At 44.2% G+C, this 16,063-nt stretch overlaps 1 protein-coding gene and 1 pseudogene across 3 annotated transcripts in view; both read left to right on the top strand.

Moving 5' to 3' along the window:
• Positions 1 to 4,755: 4,755 nt before the first annotated feature.
• PPA1 (pyrophosphatase (inorganic) 1) overlaps positions 4,756 to 16,063 on the top strand; it is a 29,790-nt gene continuing 18,482 nt past the window's right edge. For both annotated transcript variants that reach the window (XM_025396075.1, XM_025396074.1), the window contains exons 1-2: positions 4,756 to 4,922; positions 7,961 to 8,019. In XM_025396075.1, the coding sequence (XP_025251860.1) occupies positions 4,859 to 4,922; positions 7,961 to 8,019 (123 nt within the window). In that variant the 5' untranslated portion in view covers positions 4,756 to 4,858. The remainder of the gene's footprint in view (positions 4,923 to 7,960; positions 8,020 to 16,063) is intronic.
• On the top strand, positions 6,952 to 7,576 carry LOC112631257 (annotated as a pseudogene). Its single transcript, XR_003121093.1, has one exon. The product of XR_003121093.1 is annotated as an interferon alpha-inducible protein 27, mitochondrial pseudogene (transcript).

The raw sequence follows: 16,063 nt of genomic DNA on the forward strand, positions 1-16,063 counted from the left end.
GCCTGTAATCCCAGCTACTCAGGAGGCTGAGGCAGGAGAATCACTTGAACCCGGGAGGGCAGAGGTTGCAGTGAGCTGAGATCGCACCACCGCACTCCAACCTGGTGACAGAGGGAGACTCCGTCTCAAAAAAAAAACCAAAAACCTCACTTCATGAAGATGAAGGAATGGCTGGCTGCCCTGAGGCAAAGGTGTGCACAAGACAGTAGCTTCTTTTTATTTTATGTATTTTTCGAGACAGAGGTTTTGCTCTTGTTGCCTAGGCTAGAGTGCTGTGGCGTATATATATATATATATCTTGGCTCACTGCAACCTCTGCCTCCTGGGTTCAAGCGATTCTTCTGCCTCAGCCTCCTGAGTAGCTGGGATTACAGACACGTGCCAACACGCCCAGCTAATTTTTATATTTTTAGTAGAGACAGGATTTTGCCATGTTGGGCAGGTTAGTCTTGAACTCCTGACCTCAGGTGATCCGTCCTCCTCAGCCTCCTAAAGTGCTGGGATTACAGGCGTGAGCCACCACACCCAGTCTCTTGAACAAAATCAGGATTCTTCTAGAAAAGAGAAGGTAATATGGCCATTGGGTAGGGAGCTAGCAGTGTTTGGTATAATACCCTCCATTTCACCCAGACTCTCTCAGTAAATGACAAACCATTCAACTCAACCAGTACTTGTAGCCAGAAAGCTGGGACTCATCCTCAAATCTCCACCTCTCTCCTCTTCCACGCTATTCAATCAATAATTCCATTGATTCTACCTTGAACACAGCTCTGTAATCAGCCTTCTCTTTTGCCACCCAAGTTCAGGAAACCACCACCATCTTTCATCTGGGGCCCTGCAGTGGACTGCATTGGTCTCCCTGCCTCTAGTCTTATCAAACCTCAATCCAAGTTCTAAGCTGCTGATAGTACCTTTTCTTAATGCAATTCTGATCATGTTATTTTCCCATTAAAAACCCTTCTTAAGTTTCCGATTGCTCTTGGGAGAAAGTTCAATCCTCATATAATGCCTTCCAAGGCTTTCTAGCGTTTGGCCCTATTTCTCTAGTCTCACCTCTTTTCTTTTCTTTTTTTTTTTTTTTTGAGATGGAGTCTTGCTTTGTTGCCAGGCTTGAGTGCATTGGTGCGATCTCAGCTCACTGCAACCTCTGCCTTCCAGGTTCAAGAGATTCTCCTGCCTCAGGCTCCTGAGGAGCTGGGATTACAGGTGCGCGCCACCACATCCAGCTTATTTTTGTATTTTTAAAATAGAGACAGGTTTCACCATGTTGGTCAGGCTGGTCTCGAACTCCTGACCTCATGATCTACCGGCCTCAGCCTCCCAAAGTGTTGCGATTACAGGCGTGAGCCACCGTGCCTGGCCTAGTCTCACCTAACCATTTTCTGGCTTTGGCCTTGTCCCCTTTGCCTTATTAATCCCATCTCATTCAGATTGCAGGTTACAGGTCACTTCCTTGAAGAGGTTTTCTGTTCCCATAATGTAATGCCCTGTACTTTCTATATCACTCTACTCACCCAAATTGATTATAATTATCTGTTGAAGTCTGTCTGTCCTCTAGACTCTAAGTTCTGACTATAAGGCCTAGTAGGGCTACATCCCTACCCACCTATCACAGAGCATGACCACAGCAAGTGTTAAAAAAGACTTAGTTATAGATTTGAAAGTTTTCATGTTATAGGACTTCTAGGTGGTAGTTGACACCGAAATATACATGAGATAATCTAGACAGAGAGTATCTAGAGAGAGAGAGAGAGAGAACATGAGAAATAAGAAAGACAATGATGATTAAGATGATGAAATGAAGAAGACTGAGAGGGAGAATGAGAAATGAGTAGCAAAGAAGTAGGAACGGGCCAGGCATGGTGGCTCATGCCTGTAATCCCAGCACTTTGGGAGGCCGAGGCAGGCGGATCACGAGGTCAGGATTTTGAGACCAGTCTGGCCAACATGGTGAAACTCCATCTCTACTAAAGGTACCAAAAATTAGCCGGGCGTGGTGGCACACCCCTGTAATCCCAGCTACTCGGGAGGCTGAGGCGGGAGAATTGCTTGAACCCGGGAGGCAGAGGTTGCAGTGAGCCGAGATTGTGCCATTGCACTCCAGCCTGGGTGACGAGGCAAGACTGTGTCTCAAAAAAAAAAAAAAAAAAAAAAAAAAAAAAGAAGTAGGAAGAACACGAAAAGAGAATGCAGTCATGGCCTGGCGCTGTGGCTCACACCTGTAATCCCAACATTCTGGGAGGCTGAGGTGGGCGAATCATTTGAGGCCAGGAGTTCGAGGCTAGCCTGGCCAACATGACAAAACCCCATCTCTAATAAAAATACTACAATTAGCCAGGCATGGTGGTGCATGCCTGTGATCCCAGCTACTCAGGAGGCTGAGGTACAAGAATCACTTGAACCTAAGAGGTAGAGGTTGCAGTGAGCCGAAATCACACCACTATACTCTAGCTTGGGTGACAGAGTGAGACTCTGTCTCAAAAAAGAAAAAAAAAAAAAAAAAGAGAGTGTAGTTGCAAGCCAAAGAAGGAAATTAGAGACACCCAATAGGGTCACCCAGAGCAAAGGGGACAGGATATGGACTGGAAAGTGCCACTAGATTTGGTCACTGAGAAAGATAATATTTGAGAAGAGATGGACTCCTTCTCTGTCAAACTAATGTACTTAAGAAGGTATTCACCTTTTCATTAATTCCTCTACCCATTCGTCCAGCAAAGATTCAGTAAACATCTACTCTAGGCTGTGTACTGTGCTAGGCCCTAGGGAGACATAGTAGACCAACGTCCTTTTGGGCCTATGGGCTCACTACACTTGACTGCAAAGGAAAGTTACAATGCACCAGGGCTGGGTGTTTCACCAGAGCTGGTACTGACTGGCTCTTTGAATACATTCGATGAAACAAGAGCCAGTGTGCAAGTTCAGAGGTCAGTGAGACTTTATTATCTTGCTGTGAGCTGGCAGGAGGCAAAGGGAAAGTGTATGTAGAACATTATTATTGCATCACTGCTGTCTCCTTTGAGAGTCTGGGTATTTCCAAGAAAATTGGTTCCATCTGCTCAAAGGCAGAAAAGTGATAGAGCAGTCCAATCAAAAGAGCATCCCCCTTAAAATATTCTCTGAACTTGATCCTACTTTTTTTTTCTTTTTTGAAACAGAGTCTCGCTCTGTCACCCACACTGGAATGCACTGGCATGATCTCAGCTCACTGCAACCTCCGCCTCCTGGGATCAAGTGTTCTCCTGCCTCAGTCTCCCGAGTAGTTGGGATTACAGGCGCGTGCCACCACGCCCAGCTAATTTTTGTATTTTTATTAGGGACAGGATTTCACTGTGTTGGTCAGGCTGGTTTCGAACTCCTGACCTTAGGTAATCTGCCCACCTCGGCCTCCCAAAGTGCTGGGATTGAAAGCGTAAGTCACCATGCCTGGCCTTGACTCTAATTAGTGACTAAACTATTGCTTCGCTATTTTTTTTCCTGCCCTTTTGTTCTAACTGCAGTAAAACTGTGGTGTAATGTTCCAAAAAAATCAGTGAATCACAGCCTTCTGAAAATTAATGGGTGTCAGTGGGATTTGGGAGTTGGACAGAGACAAAGGGAGGGACACCATAACTAACTGGAGATCTTACTAGGTTTTCATTTAATATTCATTTTTTACAATAGACATTGTTTTGAAAAGAAGAGTTTAATTCAAAATGTCCTTAAGACACATTATCTTTAATGCTCTAGAAAAAGTTATTTAAATAAATCCTGGCCATGAAAATTTTTTAACAAATAAAACTAGGCATTCTTTGAAATGTAAATAATAATTTTCTAATTTATATTGAGGATTTTGGACATACTTTTTTTGTTTAACATGTATGCCCGGGGAGGTAGGTAAGTGATGCAAATATTTGCCCATTGCCTCTATCAGACTTTAGTTTTTGGGGTCTGGCCTGACATGATGAAATATAAACAGGAAAACAAGCTCAGAGGAGCCTATCCCCTAAGAGCTATCCTTCACGCGACTCTAGCTCACGCCTGGACCTTCCCAATGCTTCCATCTGAAGCCCCTGGGGACCCGGGTGGGTTAAGTAAGGTGGTGGGGGGCGGGTAGGGGAAACGGGGTAGTAAATCTTCCCCCACTGGGGAGGGTGACAGTAACAACTTCCAGAGTGTTTACAAAGACCCAGGTTCTGCTCCAAGCCTTTGACGTGTATTAACTCGGGTAATCATCCCAGTAACTCATGAAATAGTTACTATTACTATCTTCACTTCCCAGATAAGCAACGGAGTCAGAGAGGTTATAGAAAGTGGAGGAGCGAGTACCTTACTGGTAGCCACTAGGGGCGTCAGTATGGCTCAACTTTGTTAAGACGGATCAGAAAAATGCTCACCTTTAAGACCGCAAGCAGGGCCTGTCTGGAGAAGCAGATGACTTATCATCGCCTTTTGAGATAAGGAATAGGTCTGCGGGGAGGAGTGTGTGAGAATCAAAGGTGAGTTCCCTGTGTGCGTGGTCGGCCGTCAACTCCTAGCTAGTCCAAGCTTAGGGCCTGCGCATTTGCCCTCCCGGGTCAGAGCCCAGTGCCGAAGGAATAGAGCCAGCGCCGGCGGCAGCCACGTGGCCCAGACTCTGATCCCCCACTGTCATCGCAGAGGCTGGGCCCGAGGGGCGGGGCTCGGGAGTGCGGAGTGCGCCTGCGCACGGGGTTGGCCCGGCGGGGGTGGGAACGCTAGCGGAGCGGCGTTAAAGGCGCTCCCCGCCCCGCCCACCGGTCCAGTACTCGTAGTGCGCAGGCGCGGGGCTCTCTGCTTGTCTGTCGGCGCCGCGTGCGGGCTGGTGGCTCTGTGGCAGCTGCGGCGGCTGGACTCCGGCACCATGAGCGGCTTCAGTACCGAGGAGCGCGCCGCTCCCTTCTCCCTGGAGTACCGAGTATTCCTCAGTGAGTGTCTGCGGCCCCCGGCCCCTCCGCGCCCGTCCGCCCATTCATTCCCGGGCCTCGCCTCCCCGGGAGGGTGCGGCCCGCGTTCGGCCCCAAGTCTCCGACGCGTTGTGGGGCCTGGCCGGCCCTCACATTGCACACTTGCCGCCGCCGGTCGGGGCAGCGGGGGTCGCCTCCGGCCATCCCTCCCCGCTGAACGGCGATGGTCCCTTTCTCACGCCACGGGGTACCCGAACCTGGGCCCAGCTAGTTTTACATGTGTCCGACTCGGACAGGGTCTGATGGGAAAAGGAAATCACAGACCCACTCTAGAAAGGTGCCTGGAGGTAGCATAATGCCCGTAAGAGGATTGCTCAGTTTGGAGGGACGGCGACTCCGAGGGCGGGCAGTGACTTCCTAAAGACCTTAATTCCGCCGCCGTAGCTCAGATTATGGGCGCTGAGCGGAGCCAAGTCCACCCCCTCATTTTACAGAAGGGGAAACTGAGGCCCGGATCGGGAGCCTCTGTGAAGGCGCTGGACCGGTCCTCCGGGGTCCCGGTAGCGCTCCTGCCTCTCCGCCGCCTGTGTTCCCTCAGCGCCGATGCTGGGAATCCTTATGAAACAGAAAGCTGTTCCTCTCAAATCAAACAGATGACGTCAATCTGGAAGAATGACTGAGAAAGTGCCAAGTTTTTTACCTTTGCAGGATTCGGCGTCTAGGGGGTACCTACCCCGGGTCCTGCACCTAGGGCTGCACGGGGAAACCGGGAGGCTGCAGGCTGGCGCCCTCCACGCTCCTTAGGGCACCACCTTTTTTTTGGCCTTGTAGGTGGAGGAAATCTACTTGGGGTTTTTCTTTATCCTCTTACTCCCCCCACCCCCAGCTACTAGGAGTAGATTATGGGCGATAACGGAGGCGTTCGTAAATGTGTCACCACAAGCGCTTCTATTTTAATCTCTTTACAGTTTTATTTGGAAGGAAATGGGCAGGTGCCTCGAACTCTGAGTTGGTGTATGAAGGACCGGGAAGCGGGGAGTAGAGGGGACGAATGGGAATAGGCATTGAAGGAACAAAGCTCCTAGCAAAAAGTAGCCTGGTGCGGGAGGAAAAGGAAAGTGAACCGTAAAGCAAACATCTAGCTGAAGGTTAACTATCAGAAAAATCCAGGAAGCGTGAGAACTACCCACCCCTCCCCATTTTATTTAATTTTGCAATTAAGCAACAAAGGCAGTGCAGTAACTTTTGACTAATAATTCATGGAACTGTTTTTCTGGAAATAGTGTTGGCTCCAGAATTTCTCTGTAGGAAGGGCTTACAGAGGTGACTGGTTTGAAGGTGAGGGGTGGATCTTCAAGCTATATATGCAGAATAAATACACTGCTTTTACTTAGGTTATTTGCAATTAATATTTTCTCTCTATATATATAATATATATGTTATATATATCTTCCGTTATGGGAGACCAAAGCTACTTCTAGAATTTGGCACTAGCTGAAGTAACTGTTTTTGTCGAGTGGACCTCTCTGGAACTTAAGAAATACTAATAATTAGAACCCACTATATAGTTATCAAATTTTAAGTGCTTTATCCTTCCTTAATATAAATAAACTTTTTTTTAGCTTTGTAATATTACATTTGTCAGTTTCTCTAAAACTGATAGAGGGCTGGACAGACTGCAAAGTCACAATTGACCCTAAAAGGACTTTTATGTTTTATTGTTTGTGTTTTGAAACAGAGTCTCGATCTGTTGCCCAGACTGGAGTGCAGTGGTACTCTGCAACTTCAGCCTCCCGGGTTCAAGTGATTCTTCTGCCTCAGCCTCCCGAGTAGCTGGGATTACAGGCACTTGCCACCACGCCTGGCTAATTTTTGTATTTTTAGTAGAGATGGGGTTTCACCATATTGGTCAGGCTGGTCTTGAACTCCTGACCTCATGATCTGCCCGCCTTGGCCTCCCAAAGTGCTGGGATTACAGGCGTGAGCCACTGCGCCCAGCTTAGTGTGAGAATAATATCTTGGTTTAAAAATGTGTACTGGTGGAACACATCTGAGCTTAAGATGGTGGGGTCAGCTTCACATTCTCAGGAACTCTCCTTCTCTGGGCCAGGGAATTAACCCGAGCAGGCATGGTGGCCTCAGCTTTCACCTCATCAGCAGTGACCGGTGTGGCCAAAGTGGCCAGGGTGGCCTCTAGCTGTGTCGTAGTCTTACCCCTGGCGAGGATTGCTACATTCGTGATTGGAGGAGTTGTGGCCGTGGAGGCTGTGCCCATGGTGCTCAGCGTCATGGGCTTCACTGCGACGGGAATCACCTCGTCCTCCATAGCAGCCAAGATGATGTCCACAGCGGCCATTGCCAATGGGGGTGGAGTTGCCCCGGGCAGCCTTGTGGCTACTCTGCAGTCACTGGGAGCAACTGGACTCTCCGGGTTGACCAAATTCATCCTGGGCTCCACTGGGTCTGCCATTGTGGCTGGCATTGCGAGGTTCTACTAGCTCCCTGCCCCTCGCCCTGCAGAGAAGAGAACCGTGCCAGGGGAGAAGGCACCCAGCCATCCTGACCCAGTGAAGAGCCAACTATCCTAAATATACCTGGGGTGAAATATATCAGATTCTGCACGCCCAGAGGAAAATAAGAAATAAAGATGAATTGTTGCAAAAAAAAAAAAAAATGTGTATTGGTCAGGTGCAGTGGCTCACCCCCGTAATTCCGGCCCTTTGGGAGGCCGAGGTGGACAGACTGCTTTGAGCTCAGGAGTTGGAGACCAGCCTGGGGAACATGGCAACACGACCTCCCTACAAAAGATACAAAAATTATGCAGGCATAGTGGCTCATGCCTGTAGTTCCAGCTACTCCAGCTACTCAGGAGGCTGAGGCTGGAGGATCACTTGAGCCTTCAAGAGGGAAGCAGAGGTAGCAGTGAGCCAAGATCACACCATTGTACACCCTCCTGGGTGACAGAGTAAGAGACCCTGTCTCAGAAAAAAAAATGTGTACTATGTGCATTTAGCACTACAATTAATTACAGTAATAACTTTTTCTAATTTATTTTGCAGAAAATGAGAAAGGACAATATATATCTCCATTTCATGATATTCCAATTTATGCAGATAAGGTAAGGCATCCTTGTCTTTTGGACACAGTCTGTTTACTCAGATCAACTAGTTCTACATATGAATTTTCTTATATGTCTCTCAACAAATGCTTAAAATGCCTCGCTGTGCTGTGAGTTAAAGGTCGGTTGATTAGACTGGGCGTGGTGGCTCATGCCTATAATCCCAGCACTTTGGGAGGCTTAGGCAGGTAGAGGCCAGAAGTTCAAGAACAGCCTGTCAACATGGTGAAACCCTGTCTCTACAAAAAATACAAAAATTAGCCAGGCGTGGTGGCATGTACCTGTAGTCTCAGCTACTTGGAAGGCTGAGGTGAGAGGATCGTTTGTGCCTGGGAAGCAGAGGTTGCAGTGAGCCGAGATGCCACCACTGTACTCCAGCTGGGTGACAGAGTGAGACCCTGTCTCAAAAAAAAGACCATTGACTAAATAAGAAGTTAGTCTTAAAACTAGATTATTTAGTTAAAGAAGCAAATATAACTTGGGGAACGAGAGGAGGCATAAAAGCAAAAGTATTTACTCTGTCTTGGTAAAAAAAAAAAAAAAAGAAAAAATTACATTAGTCCTTTTTGTATGTGTATTTGGAACTAAAGTCGCAATACTTCATTACTGGTTCTAAAATAAACCAGGTAGCCAGCACAGAATTTTGACTGTGGGAACTTTATGAAATAGTAAAAATAAACTAGATTATTCAATGAGTATAGGAAAATTTAGTAATGGGCTAGTACAGTTAAGATTTGCACAGTTAAGATAGAGTTAATAAAGGTAGGCACACAGACTTCTAAAAGGAAATAGCTGTTCCTGTATATACCAGTGAAAAGAAACCTAACCGTAGCACAGATTGGTAGGTTTACCACAAATTGGTAAAAACCTTTACTTTTCTAGGGGGAAAAAAGTCTACAACTGTATACACCAGAATAGCTGAGTGTGGGGCAATTGTAATCCCACTTAGGAGGCTGTGCTGGGAGGACCACTTGAGCCCAGGAGTTTGAGACCAGACTGGGCAACATAGCAAGACCTGTCTCAGGAAAATAAATAACAATAAGAATATATATCAAAATATTTATGATTCATGGGACTGCCCGTGACTCTTGGTTTTATTTTCGTTTTTGTCTTCTTATATTGTCTAATCTTTTTACAAAGAACATGTGTTATAAGTACAACTTTAAACATTTTTAAAAACCCATCTCTTCTTAGCCTCCTTTCCAATGGAAGTAGTTTGTACTGTATTTAGCAACTTGGCACAAGGACAAATATCTTTTTCTTTTTCTACCTTTCAATTTTTTTCCTTCAGTACAGAAGTTTGATTCACATTGAGTACAAAGGTTTTTGAGTTGTAAGAATTACATAGGTTATTGACCTTCCTTAGCTAGATGTCAATACACAACACACGTGAACATCACTTTGCAATGCACGTCTAGAATAATAGTAATTTTGTTCTTGTGTGTGCTGTCTTACTGTTTTTCTGGGCGTGACTATTAGATAGAAATAGACAAATTCATTGCACTTCTACCAGGAAGTTTGCTGCAGTTCTGTACTGCTAGAAATTCCAAATTTTGCATTGCTTCCAAGGAGCCTTCCTGGGTAAGACTCCAATTGGAGGCATTGGAGCAAACAGCCCCAGGCCAATTATGTGCCACAAATACAGGAGGGACCTCTAATTGGCATGTGTTTTTCCTGTGGGAGTATCAGCATTGTATTTATTCAGAAACTTGAATTTGTTACATCTGATTTCCTGGGAGTTGATATAAACTGCAGAATCCTTCCCTCTTGAATTGGCCCCATTGGGTTGGCTTGAATTATCTGCTTGTTGTATTACAGTATGTATACCATACTGTAGCATCTCAGACCATTTTGAGCAATGAAGAGGTATAAAATGATGACCCTAAGTTTATTGATAATACCCTGGCATACAGGTGTGCTATAGGAAGAAAACATTTTCTTGACATAGAGCTGTTTTCCCAGTGTTCATAATTGATTGTATTCCTACCAAGGACCAGAATGATCATAGATGTTTTGGTACCTACTCTTATTGCTGCTTCAAGTTACTCCAAAATAGGAAACAAGCTACATTTTGGTGTCCTGTTAAATGTGTTCACTTAGATTACTTAGGGACACTGAGGTCTTATAAGGGACTGGTTGTGTCTATAAAGTGGATTACTCAAATGAAGACTCTGCCCTTGGCCTGCCCTGTCCCAGCTCAAAAGCACAGGCTCTTATGACTCTGGATTTTACCAGTGGTCTAGACCTCAGTGGACCTTGGGCAGGAGCCTTCCTGTCTGACAGGCCGGAAAGAATTCTTTTGTTTTGTTTTTAAGGAAGTTACTTGTTTAAAACACAAATAAAGGTGTGGTAGACATCATTTTGGGTTATAGCCTTTAAAAAAAATCTGATTAACTTGATTCGTTAGAGTGTGATTTTCTTTCTTTTTTATAAAAAAATCCATTGTGATTAATTTTACATGAATACATTCTTATGAGCTTGGCCTTGGACTTTGTTCCTAATGTGGTCAGTCGTCTGAGGGATGATAATGGGGGAATGTTGATCAAGTGAGCATGTACCTTTAACATGGCTCAGTCAGCTCCACTAAGGAAAAATGTCTAAGGACTCATATCCATATCAGACCTTTTTTTTTTTTTTTTTTTTTGAGACAGGGTCTCACTTTGTCACCTAGGCTGGAGTGCAGTGGCATGTTCGTGGCTTACTGCAGCTTATACCTCCCAGGCACAAGTGATTCTCCTGCCCCACCCTCCTGAATAGCTGGGACCACAGGCACATACCACCACGCCCAGCTAATTTTTCTATTTTTTTGTAGAGATGGGGTTTCCCTATGTTGCCCAGGCTGGTCTCAAACTCCTGGTTTAAGCGATCTGCCCACCTCAGCCTCCAAAAGTGCTGGGGTTGCAGGCATGAGCCACTGTGCCCAACCCATATCTGGACCTTTTAATGTGGCTATTCAGTTCGGCATATGCCGTTAGGTAATCAGTCCAGCCAGTTCTGGAAAATCTTTTGACTCGGGTACCCTGCTTTGATTATTACCAAATCCAGTGGGTAGAGAAGGTAAAGGCGAGGGCTCATTGGATATTTTTAAATTGCAGGGATGTCCTTTGCTCTGGATCAATTTTAGGATCAAATATAAAAGCACCTATAGCTCAGAGTATCTTCTAACATAAAACTTCTGAGATACCAGAAATTTTCCAAAACATGGTAATAAACAGTGTGAAACACTGGGTAGATAAAAGCTTTCTGTAAATCTTAAAGTGCTCAAATATCATGACCTGATTTTTTAGTTTTGGAAATCAGATATTTTTCTATTCCGTATCTTAAACTTTCATGTTAAATTCTAATTCTGACAATGTAGGGTTCTGTTTTTTTCAGGTGATTGTTGGGAGCATATAGAAGCATGTATAAATATGGAATATGTGTTTCTTTTTTTCCCTTCTGAAAGAAAGTCAAGCCTCTAATCAAACAGATTGATGCTTCAGAAACTTAAAAGAATATTATCTACAATTTGGCATAAATGCATTTTTCTTGGGAATGTTTCCATGGTCAAAATTGTTAGTCATTGCAAAACAGAAAAGTTTGACAACTGGAAATGCAGACCCTTGTGCTTGATATTATAAAGACATTAAAATAAACAGATTATGCTTGGAATATCTGTTTTCAAAATGTAGTCATCATAAAGCTTATCTGAAAAGAAAAAATAGCAAAAATAGCAGCTTTTTCTCCCCCCCCCCTTTTTTTTTAAAGATAGGGTCTCACTCTGTTACCCAGGCTGAAATGCAGTGGTGTGATCTTGGCTCACTACAGCCTCCACCTCCTGGGCTCGAGCAATCCTCCCACCTCAACCTCCTGGGTAGCTGGGACTACAGGTGCGCACCACTGTACCTGGCTAGTTTTTTTGTATTGGTAGAGACAGACTTTCGCTGGTCCCGAACTCCTGAGCTCAAGCAATCCACCCACCTCAGCTCCCAAAGTGCGGGATTACAGGCATGAGCTACCACACCCAGCCAGCAGCTTATTCTTAATTATGACATGACAAATTAAGTTATTGCTCTACGTAGGTACATATGGTAGTGTGTAGTAGCAAATACAGGCATTTATTTGAGCTGCAATGAGTAGAAGATCTATGTAACTGGAAAACAAATGAGTATTTCTAAAAGTTTTGTGTGTATGTGTTTTAATTTCTTTAATAAGTTAATGATCTCCCTTGGAATCTTAACACAATTTTTTGAGCAAATGTTTTTTGGGTTGGTGTAAGTCATGTCTTTCTTTACTAAGTCACAATTCTAAGTGAATAAGGGGCACAACAGTGTGAACTTCGGTCATCGTGTTTCTTTCTGATAGCTTCTCAAATAGACTTCTGTCACTGTTGATAAAATATTTCAGGTATCCATATACTTTTAACAAATTAGAGTATATCCTTCTAGAATCATATTACCAACTTTACAGCCAGAACAGAGTTAAGAGCCATTGTCATTTGGTGAGCAGTGAATAAGGTAAAGTATTGTTGGAAATGATGAAATCTGGTATACCTTTTCGAAAGCATCTTTATGGGGATGGAACATTTTCTTTTAACTACATGAGTTCTTCTGATAGGGATTTTATACTCCAAAACTAGTCTAGAAGTTAAAAAAAAAAAAAAAAAAAAAAAGGAAAGCTTGGTTTGGATTAGCTTCTTGCTGTATGTTTATTCTCTAGATAAATTTAGAAGAAAATTCTCTCCACTGCTACTGTTTTTTCTCCAAATTTTATTGCAAAACAATAAAGATTTAAAAACGGGGGGTGGACTAGGTGCCGTGACTCATGCCCATAATTCTAGCACTCTGGGGGGCCTAGGTGGATGAATTGCTTGAGCTCAGGAGTTCAAGAACCAGCCTCAGCAACATGGTGAAACCCTGTCTTTGCCAAAAAAAAAGAAAAAAAAAAGTTTAGCTGGGTGTGGTGGCAGGTGCCTGTGGTCCAGGAGGGCTGAGGTAGGAGGATCACTTGAGCCCTGGAGACGCAGGTTGCAGTGAGCTAAGATCGTGCCACTGCACTTCAGCCTGGGTGACAGGTGAGACTCTGTCTCAAAATAAATAAATAAATAAGAGTGGTGGTACCAGAGGGTGATTTTTGTGTTTCTTTCTAAGCCTGGTATTTACTAGATTTCTGAAGTTATCTAGAGAAACACACAATGAGTCAACTTGAAAATGCTAATGTCAGCCACTTGGTGTAATTCTGTAGTATAGTTCATCGAATTTACCAAATCCAGGGTTAGAAATAAGTCTCAATGCCGGGCACGGTGGCTCACGCCTGTAACCCCAACAGTTTGGGAGGCCGAGGTGGGCGGATCACCTGAGGTCGGGAGTTTGAGACCAGCTTGACCAACATGGAGGAACCCCGTCTCTACTAAAAATACACAAATTAGCTGCGTGTGGTGGTGCATGCCTGTAATCCTAGCTGCTCGGGAGCTGAGGCAGGAGAATCGCTTGAACCCAGGAAACTGAGGTTGCGGTGAGCCAAGATTGCACCATTGCATTGCAGCCTGGGCAACAAGAGCGAAACTCTGTCTCAAAAAATGAAATAAAATAAATAGATAAGAAATAAGTCTCAATAAGGACACATTGAACTTAACTGCTAAGATTTAAAGATGAGATGTAATTAAATTAAGAGCATGTTCCCTATATATGTACTTAACTGCGTTAGTAATACCAGCCTACCAAATGGCCATAGCCTGGTCATTAGTAAATTACTTGTCAGACTACTGACTTGGTCCACAAGACTCTAACCAGTTTGGAGATGAGACTGGCCCTCACTATATTACTGTAATTAATATTCCTGTTTAATTAGTGAAGTTATAAGCCTAACCAAGATATAGGAGATATTTCTTCTATTCCTGAAACATTTTTATTTTAAATCTTTTTGATTAATGGAGTGATACAATGTAGACTTGTTGAGTTGCCAATTTCCTTAGAATCTGGACATCTTTAACATTTTGTTGTAACGTCTTGACTACTTGATAAAATGATTATAAATCTGGGAAGTGAAATAGACTTTTATTTTTTTGTAGAGACAAGGTCTATGTTGCTCAGGCTGGTCTTGAACTCCTGGCCTCAAGCGATCCTCCTGCCTCAGCCTCCCAAAGTGCTGGGTTTACAGGCACAAGCCACCATACCTGGCCTGAAATAGATAGTTATATTTCTGACTTTGGGAAGTCAGAGGTAAAGTTATAGTTTGCCTTTTCCCGTATCCGCCACTGGTTTATCAGCAAGGTAATTATTGGGTTTACCAAAATCATCCCTTTAGGGAGACTTAACTTCCTTCTTTTCTGAAGCTGTTAACAGAGCTGAGAGCTCTGATGCCAGACCAATGACTGAGACTCCAAAGCATGGTAGGATTGGAGGATGCATTCTGGGAAGTCCTAACAATGGGGGTAACAAGATAGTAAATCCAAGATCCAGCTAAGTAACAGTTGAAACCAGTTGGGATTAAAGAAGAAGGAATGAATTTGTAACTGAGTAGTACTAAATTTCTTAAAATCGCTATTTTTTAAGTGCATGAATATTGGAATCATTAAAACGCATAAAAACAGTACAGTTTTATAGCAACTCCGTTGCTATAAAATTCATTGAATTTCTCATATCAGTTGCCCTGAAAAATCCTAAATATCACTGTTGTTCACCTAGTGGCAACTCTGAATTATTAGCCAGGATGTCGATAAGAAAGTTGTTCTTTAGTAGTAATTCCTGCTGAAGTATGTGGGACACCCCCTCCTTATAAGTACAGAGTTGGGCAGGATGGCTTGCACCTGTAATTCCAGCTACTAGGGAGGCATAGACGGGAAGATCGCTTGAGGCTAGGAATTAGAGACCAGCCCGCTCAACATATCCTGACTTCATCTCCAAAAACATAATTAAAAAACAATTAGCCAGGTGTGGTGGTGCACACCTGTAGGCCCAGCTACTCAGGAGGCTGAGGCAGGAGGATTGCTTGAGACCAGGAGTTGGAGGCTGTAGTGAGCTATGATTGCATCACTGTACTCCAGTCTGGGTGACAGAGTGCGACCTTGTCTCTCTCTCTCTTTAAAAATTTTTTTTTTTTAAGAGACAGGTCTTGCTATGTTGGTCAGGTTGGTCTTGAACTCTTGGCCTCAAGCAGTCCTCCTGCCTCTGCCTCCCAGAGTGCTAGGATTATAGGCATGAGTTGCCACGCCTGGCTGAGACAAGTATTACTACAGCATCTACATGAATTTGAAAGTGTGCTAAACATTGATTTTTACAGATGAGTCACTCACCCCAAGCTGTAGCATGAGGCCTACAAGCTGGAGTACCTGATTTAGCAGGCGAGAATTCTACCCCTGAACCACCACCAAGGCTACCAACAGGAAGTATCTGATTTGGAAATCCAACGCTTTGGGAGTTAAAATAACTTTTATTTTGTTCATTGCTAGTCTTCAGAGCCTGGAAAAGTACCTGGCACATCCTGGTGGTCCACAAAAAATATTTGTTGAAAAAAATCAATGAATTGACTCTGGCTTTTGCAGGTACTCCCTGCTGTTTTTGCCCAGCTAATTTCTTCTTCTTCTTTTTTTTTTTTTTCTTTTGAGATGGAGTCTTGCTCTGTTGCCCAGGCTGGAGTGCAGTGGTGTGATCTCGGTTCACTGCAACCTCTGCCTCCCAGGTTCACGCTGTTCTCCTGCCTCAGCCTCCCGAGTAGCTGAGACTACGGTGCCCGCCACTACGCCTGGCTAATTTTTTTGCATTCTTAGTAGAGATGGGTTTTCACCGTGTTAGCCAGGATGGTCTCGATCTCCTGGCCACATGATCCGCCCACCTTGGCCTCCCAAAGTGCTGGGTATAACCCCACCTATAATGGGTATAATCACAGCTATAATGGTGTGAGCCACCACGCCCGGCCTCACCCAGCTATATTTCACCCAGCTATATTTCTAAAAAGCACCAGACCTTCAGGCTTTTTTCGCTGTAGAATTCTCTCACCATTTTCTGAAGGATGTTTTCTTCCTTGTTATTTTTTTCCTTCCCATTAATTATGTAGATTTATGTTA

Source organism: Theropithecus gelada, chromosome 9, assembly GCF_003255815.1.
Source record: "Theropithecus gelada isolate Dixy chromosome 9, Tgel_1.0, whole genome shotgun sequence".
Classification (NCBI taxonomy): Eukaryota; Metazoa; Chordata; class Mammalia; order Primates; family Cercopithecidae; genus Theropithecus; species Theropithecus gelada.